Below are 19,229 nucleotides of genomic sequence, written 5' to 3'. Positions count from 1 at the left end.
AAAGCAATGTTAGCACTTCACCAGAGATAAGAAATTGACACAATACTTCTGACAAAAAAGTAAAAAGAATCAATAGCACTATCCTATATCAACACTCTCATTTTCTTTCCGCAAAAACAATGTAGGCATCGACATGAGAATACAGTTCCAATAAATATTAATTTAGCTTATTAGACTTATTATCTATACCAGCCATTCTCAATGCGGGACCCACAGCACACTCCCCACCACCCCCCAGCCCAGGCAGCCACAGCACATTTAAGTAAAAGTCTTGCTTTCTTTTCACCTCACATAACATAACCATTGTTTATGGTTTTATCAGTTGGCGAGAACTATGGAAGAAACCAAAACTTGACTGCTTCAAAGGGGGCTCATAAAATTTGAGCAGGTGAGGGGGGTTGGGGCCATAGCTGAAAAAGATTGCGAATGGCTGATTCACAGATTTATATAATATCTGTGTGACAAATTGAAAAAAAAGAAATACTTGATTGATAAGCATTATTTTAACTCATTGTGGAAATTCAAAAACCTGAAGGCTAGAATAGAAAAACATTTAGTGGTTTTCATTTGGTAAAATCTTAAAGAGTAGGAATAAAAAATGTTCACCTTTCCAATCTTAATGCAACAGTAAATTTGGGAAGGTCTACTGGGCTTTGAATTCTTAAATTAAATGACAATAAATAATAAATCTGCCTTAAAAAGATCATCTGCATACAATTCAAAATATTTGATCAGAAGTTCAGTCAGTACGAATTGGAAACAACACCTCCTTCTCATGGACTATCAACACAGGCACACCTCAAGGATGTGTACTTAGCCCACTGCACTACTCACTATACACACATGACTGTGTGGCCAGGCACAATTCCAATGTTATCTACAAATTTTCCATTGACACCACGATTGTCAGCAGAATCACAAATGACAATGAGGAAGCGAACAGAAGGAAGATAGATCAGCTCGTTGAGTGTTGTCACACCAACAACCTTGCACTCAATGTCTCAATGTTAGCAAAACCAAGGAGATGATTGTGGACTTCAGGAGGAAGTCAGGAGAGCACGATCCAGTCATCATCGAAAGCTCAGTAGTGGAGGGTCAAGAACTTCAAATTCCTGGTTGTCAACATTTCCGAGGACGTCCTGGAGCCTCCATGTTTATGCAATCATGAACAAGGCTTGCCAACGGCTATACTTTGTGAGGTGCTTGAGGAGATTCAATATGTCACCAAAGACTCTTGAAAACTTTTACAGGTGTACCATGAAGAGCATTCTGGCTGGTTACATCACTGTGTCTGGTCAACGCTCAGGACAAGAGAAAACTCTAGAGAGTTCTTAACTCAGCCTACAACATCATGGGTGCCAGATGTCATTTTATTGAGGATATCTACAAGAGGTGGTGTCTTAAGCAGCCTCTATTCTCAAAGACCCCCTCCACCGAGACCATGCTCTTTTCACTCTGCTACCATTGGGAAAAAGATACAGGCATCTTTAGCAGCATAAGGACAGCTTCTTCTCCACTGCTATCAGATTTGTGAATAATCAATGAACCAAAAACACTGCCTTACTTTGACATTCCATGCACCATTTTTATTTATTTTTATAGTGGTTTATATGAATGTTTGCACTGTGACGCTACCACAAAACAACAAATTTCATGACTTGTTCATGACAAATTCTGATTCTGATATTTTCTGTGATGGGCAACAACATATAACTTGAAAAACATACAAGTACTCAAACTTCTGTGATAAACAAATGAAAGAAAAATTTACCCGATCAGCTAATCCTCCAGGAACGACGGTTTTCACAATTACTCCAGTCGGCTTTCCTCCTACAATTCCAAATCCTAAACCAGATCCATCATTGACCAATTCAATTTCTTCTACATGCCCCCACTGTATCAAGGAAGAACAAACACAGGTTAAAGTTAATCCTTTCACATGCAAATGAACTGCTGTGGGCCTCAAGTGCAATTATTTACCAAAATTACTTTCTGAGACAGTTTCTCTTACTAAGTTATGCAAACATATGAACTTATTCCATTTATGCTAAAAGAAGTATTGGTGTTATCCAAGGTTCAATAACAATGCAAATGTGATAACACTACCAGAATGTTCCAGTCTGTATCCAAGGATCTGCTTTCTCTTTAATGAAATAATGTCATGTTTAGTTTAGTGATGCCACTTCTGGTTAAACAAGTGATTAAATGAGAGCAGATTTGGCATTCAATACGCTGGTATAATATTCACTGATACTTAATTATCCAGCACATGGTGAACAGTTAGCAGTTAAACAAATATGCATGTTAACCCAATCTGCATTTAATATTAAATTGTCAGTATGATCTTCCACAGCTTTAATTTTGATCAATTAAACTCATTATTCATTAATGTATGCAGAACTATCAGTAGTTGATCAGTGTTTCCTTTTTGTGTATCATGGATTCAGTTCCAGAAATAACATTCCTTCTAGTCAACCACATGTGCAGCACCACATGAACATTTACAATACAGTCCAAGCACAGAGCAAGTAATTAGATTCAGCTGTGAATGAACAAGTGATGAAAGAACGCAATCCACTTTGTGAGAAAAAAGTAACAACATAAATATGTACAGCACACTATTCAGCAGAATAAAATTTCACAATGCAGTTTCACTAGAAAATTTTGACACTGAACCAAAGAAGGAATAACATGTTAAATGGGAAGAGGTTATTCTTATCCCTGAGAGGGAATGCAGTTGGTGCCTTGGAGCCAGCTATGGTGCGTTCAAGAAAGTAAGTCTCCCGACGTAAGGGCAGAGAACCTCCGCCTTTACAGTCAGGGTTTTTCTTTGAATGAAAGGCCCTTTAGTTTAGTCTTGAACTATCTTGTTTCCTTCCTCTCTATTTTCTATTTTTCTTAATTTTTCTCAGGGGGAGGGGAGGTACAGTTAATTATAATTAGACATGCAATGGCTATTAATGGATGTATATTACTATTTTTTTTCCCAGAAACTTATTTTGTCTTTTGAAAAATTATAATTTATAAAAAAGAGTGAAAGATGAGGGATGCATAAAAATTTCAAAATAGAAATAGAGATTTGAAAGGCCAATATGGGTCATTGAATAGAGAGGAGATAGGTTAATGGCACGGATGCAGCTATGGGTATCGATAGCAAATTAACACATTTTATGCCTAGGAAAGACTGAATGCCAGACAGGAGAGTATTGGTACAGTTCAGTCCCAAGGCAACAACAGCAAATGATGAACTGGGCATGAAGAGTGGTGATAAGACAGAGATTATAGTAGGTGGTCTAAATAATGGACCAGATACTCAGTTGAGGCTCATCATGTGTTTTAATTTGGTGCCAAGGCTGACATCAGTCTAATTCAATATCTGAAAGTTAAATAAGGAAGGGAAAAAGAGTCAAGAGACTAAAGAACAGACTACATGTTGGGAACTAAAAACATTCCAATGAAGAAGTCATGTCTTATATTTAATTCTGATTCTATGCTGGACAAATTACTTTGGCCTGACCTAAAGAAATAGAGAGAACAATAATTATGTGATTACTACTTCTGAACAATGAGTAGTGAAATCTACTGGAAGTAAAAGCAAACACCAGCTTAGTTAAAGTCGAGCTTATTGTGGTGTCACGATTAGGTACAGATTAAAAAAAAGAAATGGAAGAATGTCCTTCATCCATGTCCATTGATCAAATCTATGCCTCTGCATGTGAAAGTATCTGCAACTTAGTAGAAAGAATGCCCAATTTTGAGCTATTCAATATGCATTTAGAAATTAAATGACCAATATATAATTTTGAAATGTCAGGAAATTCCAAATTTAATGGACTACACACTTTCAAATTGCACCTGATACAAGGTTTGGTGACTCAAGAATAACATTAATGTGAAACTGACAGACTATCATAAAAATTTCGAGACACAATAGAGCGTGGAATCTGGAAGAACCCATGGGTAAAACAGCATCTGTGGAGGTAATGGGTTGGTTAACACTTCGGGTCAAGACTGTGTCAGGACTGAGAGTATAAGAGGAAGACATCAACTCCCTACACTCTCAGTTCTGATGCATGGCCTCAACCCAAAATGCCAACCATCCTTTTGCCACTACAAATTCCGATTTACCTTCTGAATTCTTCTAATAGTCTGTTTTTGTGGATCATTAAAAGTTATCTACTTCATTATGCTCTTCAGGAAAGTATCTTTGACCAACTTGGCTCCATGTGACACATGACCCACAGATAAGATTGTACATGAATATGGAAGAAATTAAGGACCAATGCCAGGATTTCTAGCCACATCTTTGTCCTCATCCTGTGAATTAATAAATTAGAAACTTTTCCCTTAACTTGTCCCAATTATTTTTAAATAGATATCCCACCCATCCTTCAAAGTAACTTTGGCTGTAACTTCCCATAGGTAACAAGTGCTTCAGATAGTATTTAGTAGGAATCACACTATTATTTAACAAAATTTATGAGAGAAATTTCAGAAATCAAAAGAGATTTATGTCAAAGTTATGATCTCTATTTTTATATTTACTAATACTTCTATAAAACCAAACAGTACTTACTGATTGTGAAGAGAATGGTTTAGTATATACACTATGAAGCAATCCTTTAGCAACCACCAAATCCACTGATCCTTTGGTCTGCTGGAGCATTGCAATAGCTTCTTGGTGGGAAATGTTCTCATCCAATGGAATATGATTCAAGGCTAATATCTGATCTTGTTCATGTAACCTGCCATCCCTATAAAGAAAACAAACAAAATAAAATTACTTTTGACCAGAAAAAGTTACAATTTTCAGCTAATGAGAGGAAATAACATAAACGCAATTTGTTTTATTTAAGAAAAACTATAAATAGAGTAGTTATTAACATGGATGCACTTAGCATGTGAAAGGGAGGCTTTGAATCAAAGGATTTCAAGCGTTCATCCCAGCCTTAAATAATATTAAAAATCACGACATTTAAATCACTGCAGAAACAATTCCATAAAAGTATTTGATAAAACAAGCTGCGTTTATCAAGCATTGTAAAATCTCTAAAGGCACTTAACAGATGCCGAATGAGGAAAAAATGACACAGCAGAGAAATACAAGGGTAGGTTTAAAGGTGCATGCTTCAATAATGGGGTGAAGAAAATGGCATGTACATGTCCCTGTACTTTGAGAAACAGGTAATCTGTGAAGGGTTAGCGACCTGGAAGATATCACAAATTTATTCACAAATGTTCACAGATTTAATAATTTTCAATATAGAATTTAAAAATGATATAAGTACAATGTTCACAATGAATCATAATATTGATGTGTTCAATTTTTCCACAACCAACACAATCTATCAAAAACTTTTCCAACAGGTCAGAAATACAAGAACTCAACTCAAGTACAAATAGAGTTCACTGCACAACAAATATCACGCACCTAACTCTCAGATAACCATACATATTACAACAGCATAACATTTCTGCTGTCTGCACAGACTCTATTTGAAGCCTCTAAACAAATGCATTATCAGATTATGAGGCACTTGTGAATTGGATTAATGGTATGAGACACCATAAAGTTGGTTCAAAACTTACTCCAATGTGCACGTGACATTCATTAGATTGATTTCTTCATTGCACATAGGGGGAAAAAATTGGAAAGACTGCTGGAATTGCTGCAATGACAGCACTGCCACTAGTGTGGACTGGGGAGAGTGGGGAGTGGAGACATAGTGCTGCTCCGCAGGGTCCTACAGCATGGTCCTGATGTCAACAACATCGTACAGGCTTTAAACAGCCTGTTAAAGGAGCTGACAGTGGTTTTTTAAAATCCTGAAAAAACAAGGTCTGTGCCTAAGATGGCAGTGTCTGTGCTGGGCAGCATACCATGAGAGTTAAAAAAACATAGAAACATAGAAGATAGGAGCAGGAGTAGGTCATTCGACCCTTCGAGCCTGCTCCGCCATTCAACGAGATCATGGCTGATCTTAAAGTTCAGTACCCTGTCCCCGCCTTCTCTCCGTAACCTTTAATACCCTTATACTGAAGAAATATATCTAATTCCCTCTTAAATATATTTAATGAACCTGCCTCTACTGCCCTCTTTGGCAATGAATTCCACAGATTCACCACCCTCTGGGTCAAGAAATTCCTCCTCAACTCGGTCCTAAATGGTTTGCCTATTATCCTCAAACCATGGCCCCGGGTTCTGGATTTTCCCATCATTGGAAATATCCCATCTGCATCCACTCTGTCCAGTCCTGCCAGAATTTTATATGTCTCTATGAGATCCCCTCTCAATCTTCTAAACTCCAGCGAGTACAATCCCAATTTGCGCAATCTTTCCTCATAAGTCATTCCTGCCATTCCAGGTATCAGCCTGGTGAATCGCCTCTGCACTCCCTCCATTTCAAGAACATCCTTCCTTAGATAAGGTGACCAAAACTGCCTCCAGGTGTGGTCTCACCAAGGCCCTGTACAGCTGCAGTAAGGTATCCTTGTTCCTATACTCAAACCCTCTTGATATGAAGGCCAACATACCATTTGCCTTTTTAACTACCTGCTGTACCTGCATGCTCGCCTTCAGAGACTGGTGTACAAGTACCCCTAGGTCTCTCTGCACTTCCCCATCTCTTAATCTATTGAAATTCAAATAGTAATCTGCCCTCCGGTTTGTATTACCAAAGTGGATAACCTCACATTTATCCACATTGTAGTTCATTTGCCATGTATCTGCCCATGCCCAGTCCCTCAATTTATCCAAATCACACTGAAGCTTCCTGACACCCTCTTCCGTGCACACAACCCCTCCTAGCTTAGTGTCATCTGCAAATTTGGAGATATTACATCCAATCCCCTCATCCAGATCATTAATGTAAATTGTGAACAGCTGGGGTCCCTGTACAGATCCCTGTGGCACCCCACTGGTCACCACCTGCCACTCAGAAAACGAGACATTTATCCCAACTCTCTGTCTTCTACCTGCCAGCCAGTTCTCAATCCACATCAATACTTTGCCCCCAATCCCATGAGCCTTGATTTTGGAAGCCAGTCGTTTATGCGGGACCTTATCGAAGGCCTTTTGGAAGTCCAGGTACACCACATCCACTGGCTCTCCCCCATCTATTTTACCTGTCACCATCTCAAAGAATTCCAATAGATTTGTCAAGCACGATTTACCTTTTGTAAATCCATGTTGACTCTGTCCGATCCCTTCTCTGGTAGTCATATGCTCCGCTATTACATCCTTAATAATGGATTCCATCATTTTGCCCACTACTGATGTAAGGCTCACCGGCCTATAATTCCCCGCTTTTTCTCTAACCCCCTTTTTAAATAGTGGGGTAACATTAGCTACCCTCCAATCCATGGGTACTGATCCTGAGTCTATCTAGTTCTGGAAAATAATTCTTAAAGCATCTGCTATCTGAATGGCCACTTCCTTAAGTACTCTAGGATGTAGATTATCAGGCCCTTGGGATTTATCTGCCTTCAATCCCATCAATTTCCTCAAGACCATGTCCTTAGAGATACTGATTTCTTTCAGTTCCTCCCTTGCATTAGTCTATATTTCCCAACAACCTTGGGAGGTTATTTGTATCCTCTCTTGTAAAAACAGAACTAAAGTAAGAATTTAATTGGTCTGCCATTTCCTTATTCCCCATTATATATTCCCCTGATTCCAACTGCAAAGGACCTACTCTGGATTTCACCAATCTTTTCCTCTTGACATATTTATAAAAGCTTTTGCAGTCGGTTTTTATATTTGCCGCAAGCTTACTTTCGTAATTTATTTTTGCTCTCTTGATTAATCACTTTGTCCTCCTTTGCTCCCAGTCTTCGGTTGTGGTACTTTTTTTGGCCAATTGATATGCTCTCTCTTTGGACCTAATGCTGTCTCTAATTTCCCTTGTTGAGTCACCTTTTTTGGTTTATTTTTATGCCAAACCGGTAGAAACGATTTTTGCAATTTCTCCAATGAAGACAATGGTGGAGCAGCTGTCCAGCACAGAACATCAGAAGTGGAGAGAACATTCCCCCATTCAGGAGAAGCATAAGTGATGATCCTACAGGCCAGTAACCACAGCAGCGGACCAGCAAGGAGCTCAGCAGCTAAAGAACCCATACAGTCTGCAGGCAGTTGGTGACTTGCGGTCAAGGACTCACACAAGTTATGGGCTGCTGGCAACTTGCAATTGAAGGAGCCACACAGGCTGCAGACTGTTGAATATTACCAGGTACCGGAACCAGGATTCGAGAGTGTGCTGAGGGCAAGAAGGGCTTCCAAAGGGCTTCAGGTACTGAAGGCTTCCTGATCATATCGGATGTTTTGGTCTGGAGCTAAGGTTGCCAATGGTTTGAATTGGAGTCAGTGCAGCTGCAGAGGCTGAGGGAGGGCTGGAGGTGAATCCACTGGCATTCAGTGTTGCTGAAGGGAATCTTTTTTTGCTTCTCTTTCTCCTATTGTTGATGGTGACGCTTTGTTTGCCTTAAGGCAGACAAAAATTGAAGAATATCATGCATATTACATTTTTAATCTATTATTACATGACATAAAAGGAACCTTTGAACATTATGTGAACTGATAACTGGGTAGCCATGCAAATCATTTCTGAGATCTCTTGAGCTGTGTGCCTTGTTTCATTGATATATCAGTGAATGAAAAAGAAACAAAAGGAACAAATGGAAGACAAAGAAATTAGATAGATCAGAGTCAAGTAAATATTGAAAAGTAAATACAGAAGGAGAGACCTGGGACTTCGAATCTTGACTGTTTATCTTTCAATAGATAATGCAAAACACAAAAGTCTGCAGACACGGTGATTGTAGTCAAAACACAAATGTTGGAGGAACTCAACCGGTCTCACAACATCCATAGGAGGTAAAGATGAACACTTTTTGTCTGTTGATCCGGACTCCTTCCCCTCTCATTCTTCCTTCTTTCTTTCATTCCCCAGCCTTTAATACAGATACCTGTCTTTTTTTCACTCACACCTTGAGGAAGGGATCAGGCCTGAAACATCAGTAATATGCAGTATCTTTACCTCCTATGGATGCTGCAAGGAGTTCCTCCTGCATTTCTGTGTTTTGATCTTTCCCCAGATGCTGCCTGACCTGAAAATTATTTCCAGCATTTTCTACCTTTATTTCAAATTTCCAGCAGCTGCAATTATTTTTAGAGCAAAATTCTGCAAAGGTCTTTGGACTAGAAACAACAGAAAATCACATTGCCACATTCTGCAAACCCTTCACCTTCTCGGTTATCACATTATTATCTCAATTTGCACTGCAACTATTATAATCCCCATTGATAACTACTCTCCCACTTTTGAACTTTTCAATAACCTCTCGTGGTTCCAATTGTTTTGTGGATTCTGAGGTGACCAATGAGGACATCTTCGAAAAGTCGGCAGGATAGGTGTGCCGTTTATGAGGTGAAGTGCTTAATCTGTCATCTACTTAGGGTACCTGAAGTAGGGACTCAGGTTTCTGAATATTATCTCAAATGTTGCTTCTCATTTTGAAAAGTCAGAACTGATATTTTCCCAAGAGTCAGTGGGAATATGGTGTTCCTTCAAGTAGACATGAGCATGAATATAATTTTGTCCACTAATTATGTCTTCCCATGACAGATCTTGGAATGGACTCTCTTATTCAGGAATTTTCCCCCCTTTGACTTTTTTGTTCTTTTTAACTCAGAGGGTTAAAAAGCTGCTGACAGAATACCTTAAATTTCTATCCATGTTACAGTATAGAAATGGGTACAATTAGGATGTTTATAAGACATTTGGACAGATACATGTTTGGAAGGGTTTAGAAGGATAAAAGCCAAATGCAGGCAAATGGGACTAGCCAAGAATGGAACTCAGTCAACATGGAAGAGTTGGGCCAAATGGCCTGTTCCATGCAGCATGGGTTTAATATTGGGGGGAAAAAAACATCAGCTGGCCAGTTGAGTAAAATGAATCCAACAAGGGCCTCAGTATTGGATATGTTGGTATGGGAGAAGCAATTGACTTAGGTTCACTTATTCTTCCAATGGATTTGGAAGATTTTTGAAGAGACCATGTTGGTAGTGTCTCTCCAGGGCCTTGAGAAATCGTCACTGTCTGCTAGACCACGAGCTCTATGCCAGACTTAACGTCTTGATCTTCAAACATCTTTTTCATCAATCAAAGTCTATGATGGTTCTGGTGTCTCATTTCCCTCATGTAAAATAATTCAGTATTTTAGATGTAATAGGAATCTAGGTAATTATCAATTACAACAAATGTACTTCCACAACATCAAAATCCATTTGCTTTTAATTTCTTCATTTTTGGGGGTTCAAGAAGATCATTTTCAAATTCCGCATGTTTGACAATCCTATTGCATTATTTTAGGTTTGAAAATGAAAAAAACGTTTCCTTTTCTTTCTCTCTTAAGACAATTCGTCTTATCTTCTTTAGATATTAGACATAATATCTCTTTCTGAGCAATTCCACACTAATTGATACAATTGTGTTGTTCATTGTTGGTTTCATTTCACAGACTTCAGTTCAATTGATTAAGAAATTACACAGGAACATTTTCTGTTCACTTTGGTCCCCAATACTCAGTTGATCAAGAACATCTGCAGATTCTGGGGTCAAATGCAATACATAAACGTGCTGGAGAAATAAAGCGGTTATTCCAATGGAAGTAAAAGGTAACAACGATTTGGGCCTGAGCCCTTCATCCTCAGGCCCAAAACAATGGGTACCTTTTACTTCCTATGGATGCAGTATGACCTGCAGAGTTTCTCCAACACATTTGTGTACTGCCCAATGTTCATATTCCTTGCTGCAACTTTATCAACTTGCACTCTAGCAATGCATGGCTAATATTAAGCAGGCAAGGACAAATCTATTCAAAGATACAATATTTAACTCTGGTAAAATTATAATTCTGTAAATATTTTAGAGTCAAATCATCAAAAATGCAAAAGGAGGTTATGCTTCCACAAGAGAACAACAGATTCACCAAATAAACAAGATCAGTAGTTCTCAACCTTTCTTCCCTCAGACTACTTAGTATTTGTTTACATACTGTGTACCACCTACAACTAATCCACAGACCACCAGTAAGGGTAGGTGGTGCACAGGGCTTACTGGCAGGCTTAAAACACTCCCCAGACAACCAATAGGATTTTTGTTTTATTTTGGTGGGAACATTTTTTGAAAATTTTCCTTTTATGTCATCAAATTTACATCAGCAATAATTTTCTTTGTTGATTAAATGCAGATTACCTATATATAAAAAAACAACCTGGGGTTCATAGATTGAGAAATACTGAACTAGGTTATTTAAAAAAAATTGTCATTGGAAAATTCTTGTAAATAAAAACAATAAAGCAATTAGAACACAAGAGCTTAAAATAATTTCTCAAAAGTTTCAGGACTTTTTTTTCATTAAAAGTTTCAGGAACATATGTATGAAACTGATGTATTATAACATAATTTTACCTTTCTGCTATGCTTCCTTTCTGTATTTCCCTGATAAAGATGCCAAGTTCATCCATACTATTATTTTTGAGACCAACCACACTGAATCCTAGGCCTCCAGTTGCAGGTTTGTTCAATTCAATATGTTCCACTTGTCTTCCCTAATGAATATTTTCAAAAGTATAATTAATAGAGGCAAATATGTATTTGTAGCTACAATACATAAATATCTAGTTAGCCAAACAACTGATTTTAATGTATGGTTGCACAATCGCATGCATTTATCCACATGGACAATAGATCATGTAGATTTTCTTTAAAAAATTGAAACTTTATAATTATGGTTAAATTCATCAATTGTTGAACATTGCGCTGAAAGAAAAAAAATATAAAAATGTATTACTTTCTGTGATACACTAAAGCACTTCTCAAGGTTCACATAAAGGGAACAGTTAAAATTGTTTCAAAATAAGTATATTCTTGCAATTAAATTCTGTGTTTTCTTTTTATTAATTTTCTTGAGAATGTTTAAAATGTCAAATTCCCAAGGAAAGCTGGTACCATCATCATTTTACCCACTATCATTTATCAGTATCAATGTTACTTTACTATAACATTTTAAAAATAAGCACTAACCTGAGCTAAACGTTGAATAACATTATCAAACTCCAGTTGTGTTCTTTCATGTGCTTGCAATATTCTTGGCTGGTCATATATTGGAATAGCTGGAAACATTTTTTCATCTTCTGCTAAAGCCAAATTACTAACAGAGTGTTCTGTGTTGAACACCAAGAGTCCCGTTTGTGAAAAGTCAAAATTAGGAGATACATTTGTAGACATGCGGTTTAGCTGTGGATAGACAGGTACAAAATTATGTTTGAGGTTTAACAGCAACTAGACTCATTAATAAAACAGGAAATCCTTAAAATATCTGTAATGGGATAGTTTAAATACTTATTCCAAATCATAGAAGACTCCATAAAACATAAAAGTGAAGGGGAGATTAGATTGGCCTGTGTTCTATCCACTCTAAAGTGATTGTTGCATGATATGGGGCACTGTTACAACAGAATAAATATTTTAATAAAAAATTTAAATAAAATTTTTAAAATATAAAAATTCATACCTCCCAATCTGCTTTGTATTTAATGACATCATGGGAAATCTGATATCTGTACATCAGAAGGCAAACTAATCTTGCTTCTTTTAAATTTGGAATTCAAAGAAACATAATTTCACATAATTTAGATCAAAAATCTTACAAGAAAATATATTTTTCCAGTGGATCTTATGAAGAAAGAACAAAATATGGAGTGGCATAAAACACTTTAAGCACTTGCCTGTCCCTTCAGCTGTTTGATGGAATGCTGAAGAGTTATTATTTGATTGAACAATGGACTTTCAATTGTATCACGAAAACTATTTAGCTTCTCGTGTTGAGATGAATCTCTTCTCTCACGTAATCGTGTCTGCAAGCGAGCCAGTGCTTGCAATACATGCTGCTTATCAACTGTACAATGAAAATTTAATTGAAAAACATTAGCATTCTCTAATTACAACATTGTAAATATTTGTAACAGCACATATTATAATCTATTGATTGAGTGGTAGAGTAAAATATTGGAGTGAAGAAGGCATGTAGAATTTGGCCATATTTAAATGTGGCCATGGGAAACGAGGAAGCAGTCGAGGGATTGAGAAGTGGCCAGTATGATTGGCATAAATTGTAGCTTTGTGGAAGCATAGGTATTGCAGCACAGCAGACGTTAAATTAGTTTGGATTGGGGGCACTAAGTTGTAGATGAAAATGTTAGGGCAAAAGGGCAGAATTAAAATTAAATTAAAATCAATGACAGGCATAAAAGTCCTAGTGAAAGAAAACAGTTTATAGAATTCAGGGGGTCAGTTGGTTTCTTGACTAGCAAAATAGCTCAGCATTTTTTAGATTATGTTGACCTCAAAGAAATGATGCTGGATCTTTTGAAGAGTGTTAATGTGGAGAAACCCCAGGACCTCTCAAGAAAAATCTCAGGTTATTGAAAGAGGCAAGTGAGGAGATTGTCAGAACTTTGACGAAAATGTTTGTATTTTCACTAGCTGCCGGCAAGGCTCTGGAAAACTGGAGAGTAGCCAATGTTATACCTTTGTCAAAAAAAGGAATTAGGGATAATCCAATAAATTATAGGCCGGTGAGCTTCATGTAAGTGATATTAAAATTATTCCAGAGGATACTTAGAGATTGGATCTACATACATTTGAAAAGGTATTAGTCAGTTAATATCAGTCAGCATGGTGATGTGAGGGGAAAATCATGTCTTACAAATCTGAATGAGTTTTTTTGGAAGGTGATCAAGATGGTTGACAAGGATAGAGCAATGGATGTTATTTATATGGACTTATATAAGTCATTTGACAAGGTTGCTCATGTTAGGCTGATTCAGCAGGTGCAGATACATGGGATTGATGATGAATTGACAGTTTAGTATCAGAATTGGCTGGCCATGGAAGACAGAGGATAGTGGTAGAAGGATGCTATCCTGACTGGAGGCCCATGTCCAGGGGATTGGAGTTGGGATCCCCATTGTTTGTGGAATGTATAAATTATTTGGATGAAAATCTAGATGGGTGGATTAGTAAGTTTCCAGATAACACAAAGATTGGTGGAGCTGTGGACAGTGTAGAGGGTTATCACAGAATACAAAAGTACAGATAGGCACAGAGATGGAGTTTAATCCAGACAACTGTTGCACTTTGGGAGGTCAAATGATGGGAAAAATATACAGTTATTTGCATGATTCTTAAAAGCATTGATATAATTAGGGATCTGGGTGTTCCAGTCCAGAGATCCTTGAAAGTGGTCACCAAGTAGATATGTTGATTAAGAAAGTGTATAGTATGCTTGCCCTCCAATTAGGTGGAATGGGGCTACCACTTGAGGGACAAAGAAAAGTGAGGACAATATATTCAACCTGCTGGATATGATACAGAGAGTATAAGTATAGAGCAGTACAGCAAATCACAAAAGTGCTGAGAAACTCAGCAGGTCATGCAGCATCAAGAGGAAGTAAAGGGTAACCAACATTTTGGACCTGAGGCCTTTGTCAACATACATGCAAAAATCAGGCAAGCACCTAAATAAAAAGGTGGAGGAGGAGTACAGGCTAACACACTAGAGATCATAGATGGATAATAAGTGGGAGAGTAGAAGAGAAGAAAGCTGAGAAGTGATAGGATGAGTCATAGCTCTCTGAATAGAAAGGGGTGGGAGCTGGAGGAAGAGACAGATAGGGAAAGAGAGAGACTCGGAAGGAGGGGTTTAATGGAAACTGGAGAAGTCTATATTAATCCTGTCTGATTGGACAGAATACAACCTGTTGTTCCTCCAATTTGTGGGTATCTTCGATTTGGCAGTGCATGAGACATGATGGTCTGGGAATAATGTCTGGAATTAAAATGTTAGGTCACTGGGAGCTCCCTGGTTATTGCAGCAGACAACATAAAGGTACTCAACAAAACGATCCCTCAGTCTGCGTCTAGTCTCTCCAATTTAGAGGAAGCTACAGTGGGATCACTGGATGCAATAGAAGATCCTTGCGGATTCACGTGAAGAGTCCCTCATACCTTTCCCTCTCCGACCTATCTATCCATGGCCTCATGCACTGCTAGACAGAAACTACCTGTAAATTAGAAGAACAGCACGACATATTCCATCTGGGCACTCTCCAACTGGATGGCATTAACATCAACTTCTTCAGATTCCATTAAACATTCCCCCATGTCCCTCTGTTTCCCTATCCCTCCATCACCTTTTCTCCAGCTCTCCATCTCTTTCTCTTCCCTATCCATTTATAGAGCTACCTCCTCTCCCTATCACTTCTCAGCCCTTTATTTCTCCTACCATATCATCCATATACACCTCTTACCTGTATTCCTCCCCTTTCTCCTTCCTCTCCTCCCTCAACCTTTTTATTAGGGCATCTGTCTGCTTCTTTCACATACATTGTCGAAGGGCTCTGACCTGAAATGTAGGTTATCCTTTATTTCCTCTAGTTTCCTGAGTATCTCCAACACTTTTATGTACTGCATTGCAACCACAATGTCTGCAGACTTTCCTTACGTAGAGCAGTTCAACACTGGGACAGTGCCAAGACATTGAGTATAAGCGTAAGGAAGTCGTGTTGCAATTTCATAAAAATTTGATTTGATCACACTTGCAATATTGTGTGCAATTCTGGTCGTCTCCAATGTAGAAGAAATGTAGATGGTTTAGAAGGTGTACTGAAGAGATTTGCCAACATGTTGCCTGATATTTTTTAGCTAAACTGCACAGTCAGTTTCTTAATATGTATTTATTTCTTTACATGTGTACATTGAGCACAGGTTTTTTTTGCACTACCAGTATTAATTCTGCCTCACTAACAGGAAAAGGAATCTCAAGGTTGTCCATGGTCATGTCTGTACTCTGACAATAAATCTGAAATTTAGAGAGGTTGAGCTATTAGAAGAGGTTGGACAAACTTGGGTTGTTTTCTCTGGATCACCAAAGGCAGAGGGGTTACCTGGGAGACATTCATAAAATTATGAGAAGCATTGATAAGGTAGAGAATCAGAATCCTTTTCCCATGATATAAAATTCAAATACAAGAGGGATATGCATTTAAGCTAGGGATGTGCTTTTGAAGAAGATGTGCGTGTAAGTTTGATTTTTACATGGATAGTGATAGGTGCCTGGAATGGGCTGTCAGGAGTATTTAAGAAGTTTTGATGAACACACTTACGCAGAGAATAAAATTATATTTATGATATATAAGCATCTGAGTTTGATTGCAACTTGGGCATCACGTTCAGCGCAGACACATAGGTCAAAAGGCCTGTTCCCATCTGGAGTGCTCTATATTCCATGCATCACATTTTGCAAACTGATTATATCATATTTTCATTTTTTCATCTCTCAAATGATAGCCTCATTCCCTCCTAATCCAAACCAAGTCTGAGTGGCTAAAAATAATGATTTTAACATGTCAAGTCAAATTTATTGTCATCTGATTGCACAAGTACAACCTGACAGAACAGTGTTCTCCAGTCCTCTGTGTAAAACACACAGTCACACAACCAGACATAACACACATAGAGAAAAAATACATATGTAAGACAAGTATTTCATCTATACAAATAAATAAATAAACATTGTTTTGTGTATCTGAAAGACTCAGATGGATAGTGTGAGCAGATAAAACAATCATAAAAAATAAAACTCCTCAATAATTTCAAGTTTAAAAATTGAAATATTTTAAAGGGTTCAGTAGGGTGAAACAGGCATCAGAACCATCCAACCAGTAAGGCAGTGTTATTAAACTGGTTGACAATAGATTTTCTATGTTCATGTGTTGAATAATGAAATGAGAAACACCCAAATGGACTAAGAGCATACCTGTTAAAGGATTTTCTCGCATGATTATATCTTCCGTTGTTTATTCTATTTCAAAGAATCTATAATAATGAGAGAGTTGTTACCAATGTGAGATATAATATGCAGAACACAAGAGTGTTGTAGAAACTCAACAGGTCATGCAATGTGCATAGGAAGTAAAGGCACTCAACATTTCAGGCCTGTGCTCTTCCTCAGGATTCCTGATAAAATGTGCACTGTCTTTTACTTCCTATGGATGCTAAGTGATCTGCTGAGATTCTCCAGCACCAGACCCCAGCATCTGCAGATTTTCATGTTTATCTGAAATATAATATATGCAACTAACTCCAATCAATTTCTATTTTTCCTTACTACACAGTTTCTGCTGCATGACAGCACTCCAAAGTTTGAATAAATTGATTATACTAAAGCTAATAAAATTAAGATTAAATATTGGAAAAGTTACACTTTGTTTCAAATCATCTTTCTGCCCACCACATTCAAAATTGTTATTTTCTTTTCATGAGAGTGCATTTAACCACCTTCTTCTCTTATCCAGACATCCGCTCTCCTCTCTGATACCATTCCATGCAAAGCCCCATTTACCCTACCCATAGAGAATCACATATACATTCCATGTGATAGGGCAGTCAGTATCCATTTCCTCCAATTATTAATTCACTTCAGCAACCCCAGCTCTGTTCATACTAGCTATTGAACTGCTGGCGGAAACCATTTGGCAGATTCCAGACATAAAGGGGTTCAAGGTGGGCCAGGTGGAACACAAAATCAATCTATTTGCTGATGATGTGTTAATGTTTTTGATGGAACCTGGGGGGTTGTTGGTCAGACTGAGGACCATACTGTAGGATTAAGGGAAGGTATAAGGTTAATCTGGATAAAAGCAAAATCATGCCTTTATCTAAAGGAGATTATAGACCCTATCAATGGGAAAGCCAATTCACGTGGCCACAGGAAGGCATTAAACACCTAAAGATAAGAGTGGATAAATATCTAAGCAATATATGTAAATTAAATGATCTCCCTTTGCTCTAGAAGATCAAGACATAGCCAGATGGAAAATTCTGCCCATAACATTGGTGGGCAGAGTTCACTGTGTAAAAATGAAGGTGATGCCAAGACTACAATAACTTTTTCAAACACCATCCATTTTGTTGCCCCAGTGCTTCTTTAAAAAAATGCTCAATGGATGTGACAGAAACTCTTTGTGGAATGGTAAGGTGTCTATAGAGTCTCCATGGAAAAAATGACATAAATTGGGGGTCTTAAAACTGCCAGATTAAAAAAAAAATACTGGGGGTCCCAAGCGAGGTTTATCGCTCACTTTTTGAGGGGTTCCCCCTTCTTGGGCACTAATTGGGTAACATGTGGTAGGGGAAAAGATAGCAGGAGAATTTATATAAAAATGGGATGCCAAATTAGTTTTAAAAAAACAGATAACCCCATAACAATATGTGTGTGCCAGACGTTACAAAGAATAAATCAATGATTGGGTTATCTCCTAAAACATCCTTGATCTAGAACAATTTAATACCCATGACTCTGGGCAATAAGATCCTGGACATCTGGTGCCAGAGGGGATTGGATGTATCAGATTGTTACTACCAAGGGCAGCTCAGGTCATTCAAGCAGATGAATTATCGAATAGAACATTCTTCTGTTTTCTGCAATTAAGATCTTTCCTAAGGGACAAACTGCGACCAACAATGACTCCGCCTAACTGTAGTGACATGCAGACTCTAATTCGAAAGGGGAATGTGTGTAAATAAATCTCTAGGATGTATTCCATAATCCAAAGTGAAGGCCCAAAATCAGACTTACTTTGATCAAGAGAAAGATGGGAGTCAGATATGGGCACAACAATTGATGAACAACGGTGGGAAGATTTGTGTGTGAATAGCCTGACGTGAATTGTTAATGCCAGACATATGCTGGTAGAATATAATTGATTGCATCAGTTATACTTCACACTGATAAAATTACACGTCAAAGCCAGAAATTTCAGAAATGTGCTTGAGGTGCAGTGTGGTTGTTGGAACCTTTATCCACTCCACTTGGCTGTGCTCAAGGATGATATCCTTCTGGGAAGACCTGGGGGACACTCTGAAAAAAAATTACAGGTGGATTTTCCAAGGATATGGAGTTGTGCCTTCTTGGGGAAGAGCAGTTTAGACTCTCCAAACACCAAATTCAGTTTGTGAAGGTCACCTTGTCTAGCCAGGAAGTGTATAGTGGTTACGTGGAAGTCCAACTCCCAGCTAGATATTGCACAATGGAAATACAGTGTTGCATTCCCCTGGAGAAAAATCACCTACAATTTACAGAAGAGATATGATAAATTT

The 19,229-nt window shown here is 38.0% G+C and overlaps 1 protein-coding gene across 10 annotated transcripts in view; it reads right to left on the bottom strand.

The window, feature by feature from the left end:
• The window catches only part of patj (PATJ crumbs cell polarity complex component), a 307,050-nt gene that overhangs the window by 284,934 nt on the left and 2,887 nt on the right, over positions 1-19,229 (bottom strand). For all 10 annotated transcript variants that reach the window (XM_069938547.1, XM_069938545.1, XM_069938548.1 and 7 more), the window contains exons 2-7: positions 16,888-16,946; positions 12,797-12,966; positions 12,093-12,305; positions 11,478-11,617; positions 4,577-4,754; positions 1,772-1,894 (exon numbers count right to left, since the gene is read on the bottom strand). In XM_069938547.1, coding sequence (XP_069794648.1) covers positions 1,772-1,894; positions 4,577-4,754; positions 11,478-11,617; positions 12,093-12,305; positions 12,797-12,966; positions 16,888-16,909 — 846 coding nt within the window. In that variant the 5' untranslated portion in view covers positions 16,910-16,946. The remainder of the gene's footprint in view (positions 1-1,771; positions 1,895-4,576; positions 4,755-11,477; positions 11,618-12,092; positions 12,306-12,796; positions 12,967-16,887; positions 16,947-19,229) is intronic.

Source organism: Narcine bancroftii, chromosome 5 (assembly GCF_036971445.1).
Source record: "Narcine bancroftii isolate sNarBan1 chromosome 5, sNarBan1.hap1, whole genome shotgun sequence".
In the NCBI taxonomy this organism is placed as follows: domain Eukaryota; kingdom Metazoa; phylum Chordata; class Chondrichthyes; order Torpediniformes; family Narcinidae; genus Narcine; species Narcine bancroftii.
This window is presented reverse-complemented; position numbering and strand designations above follow the sequence as displayed.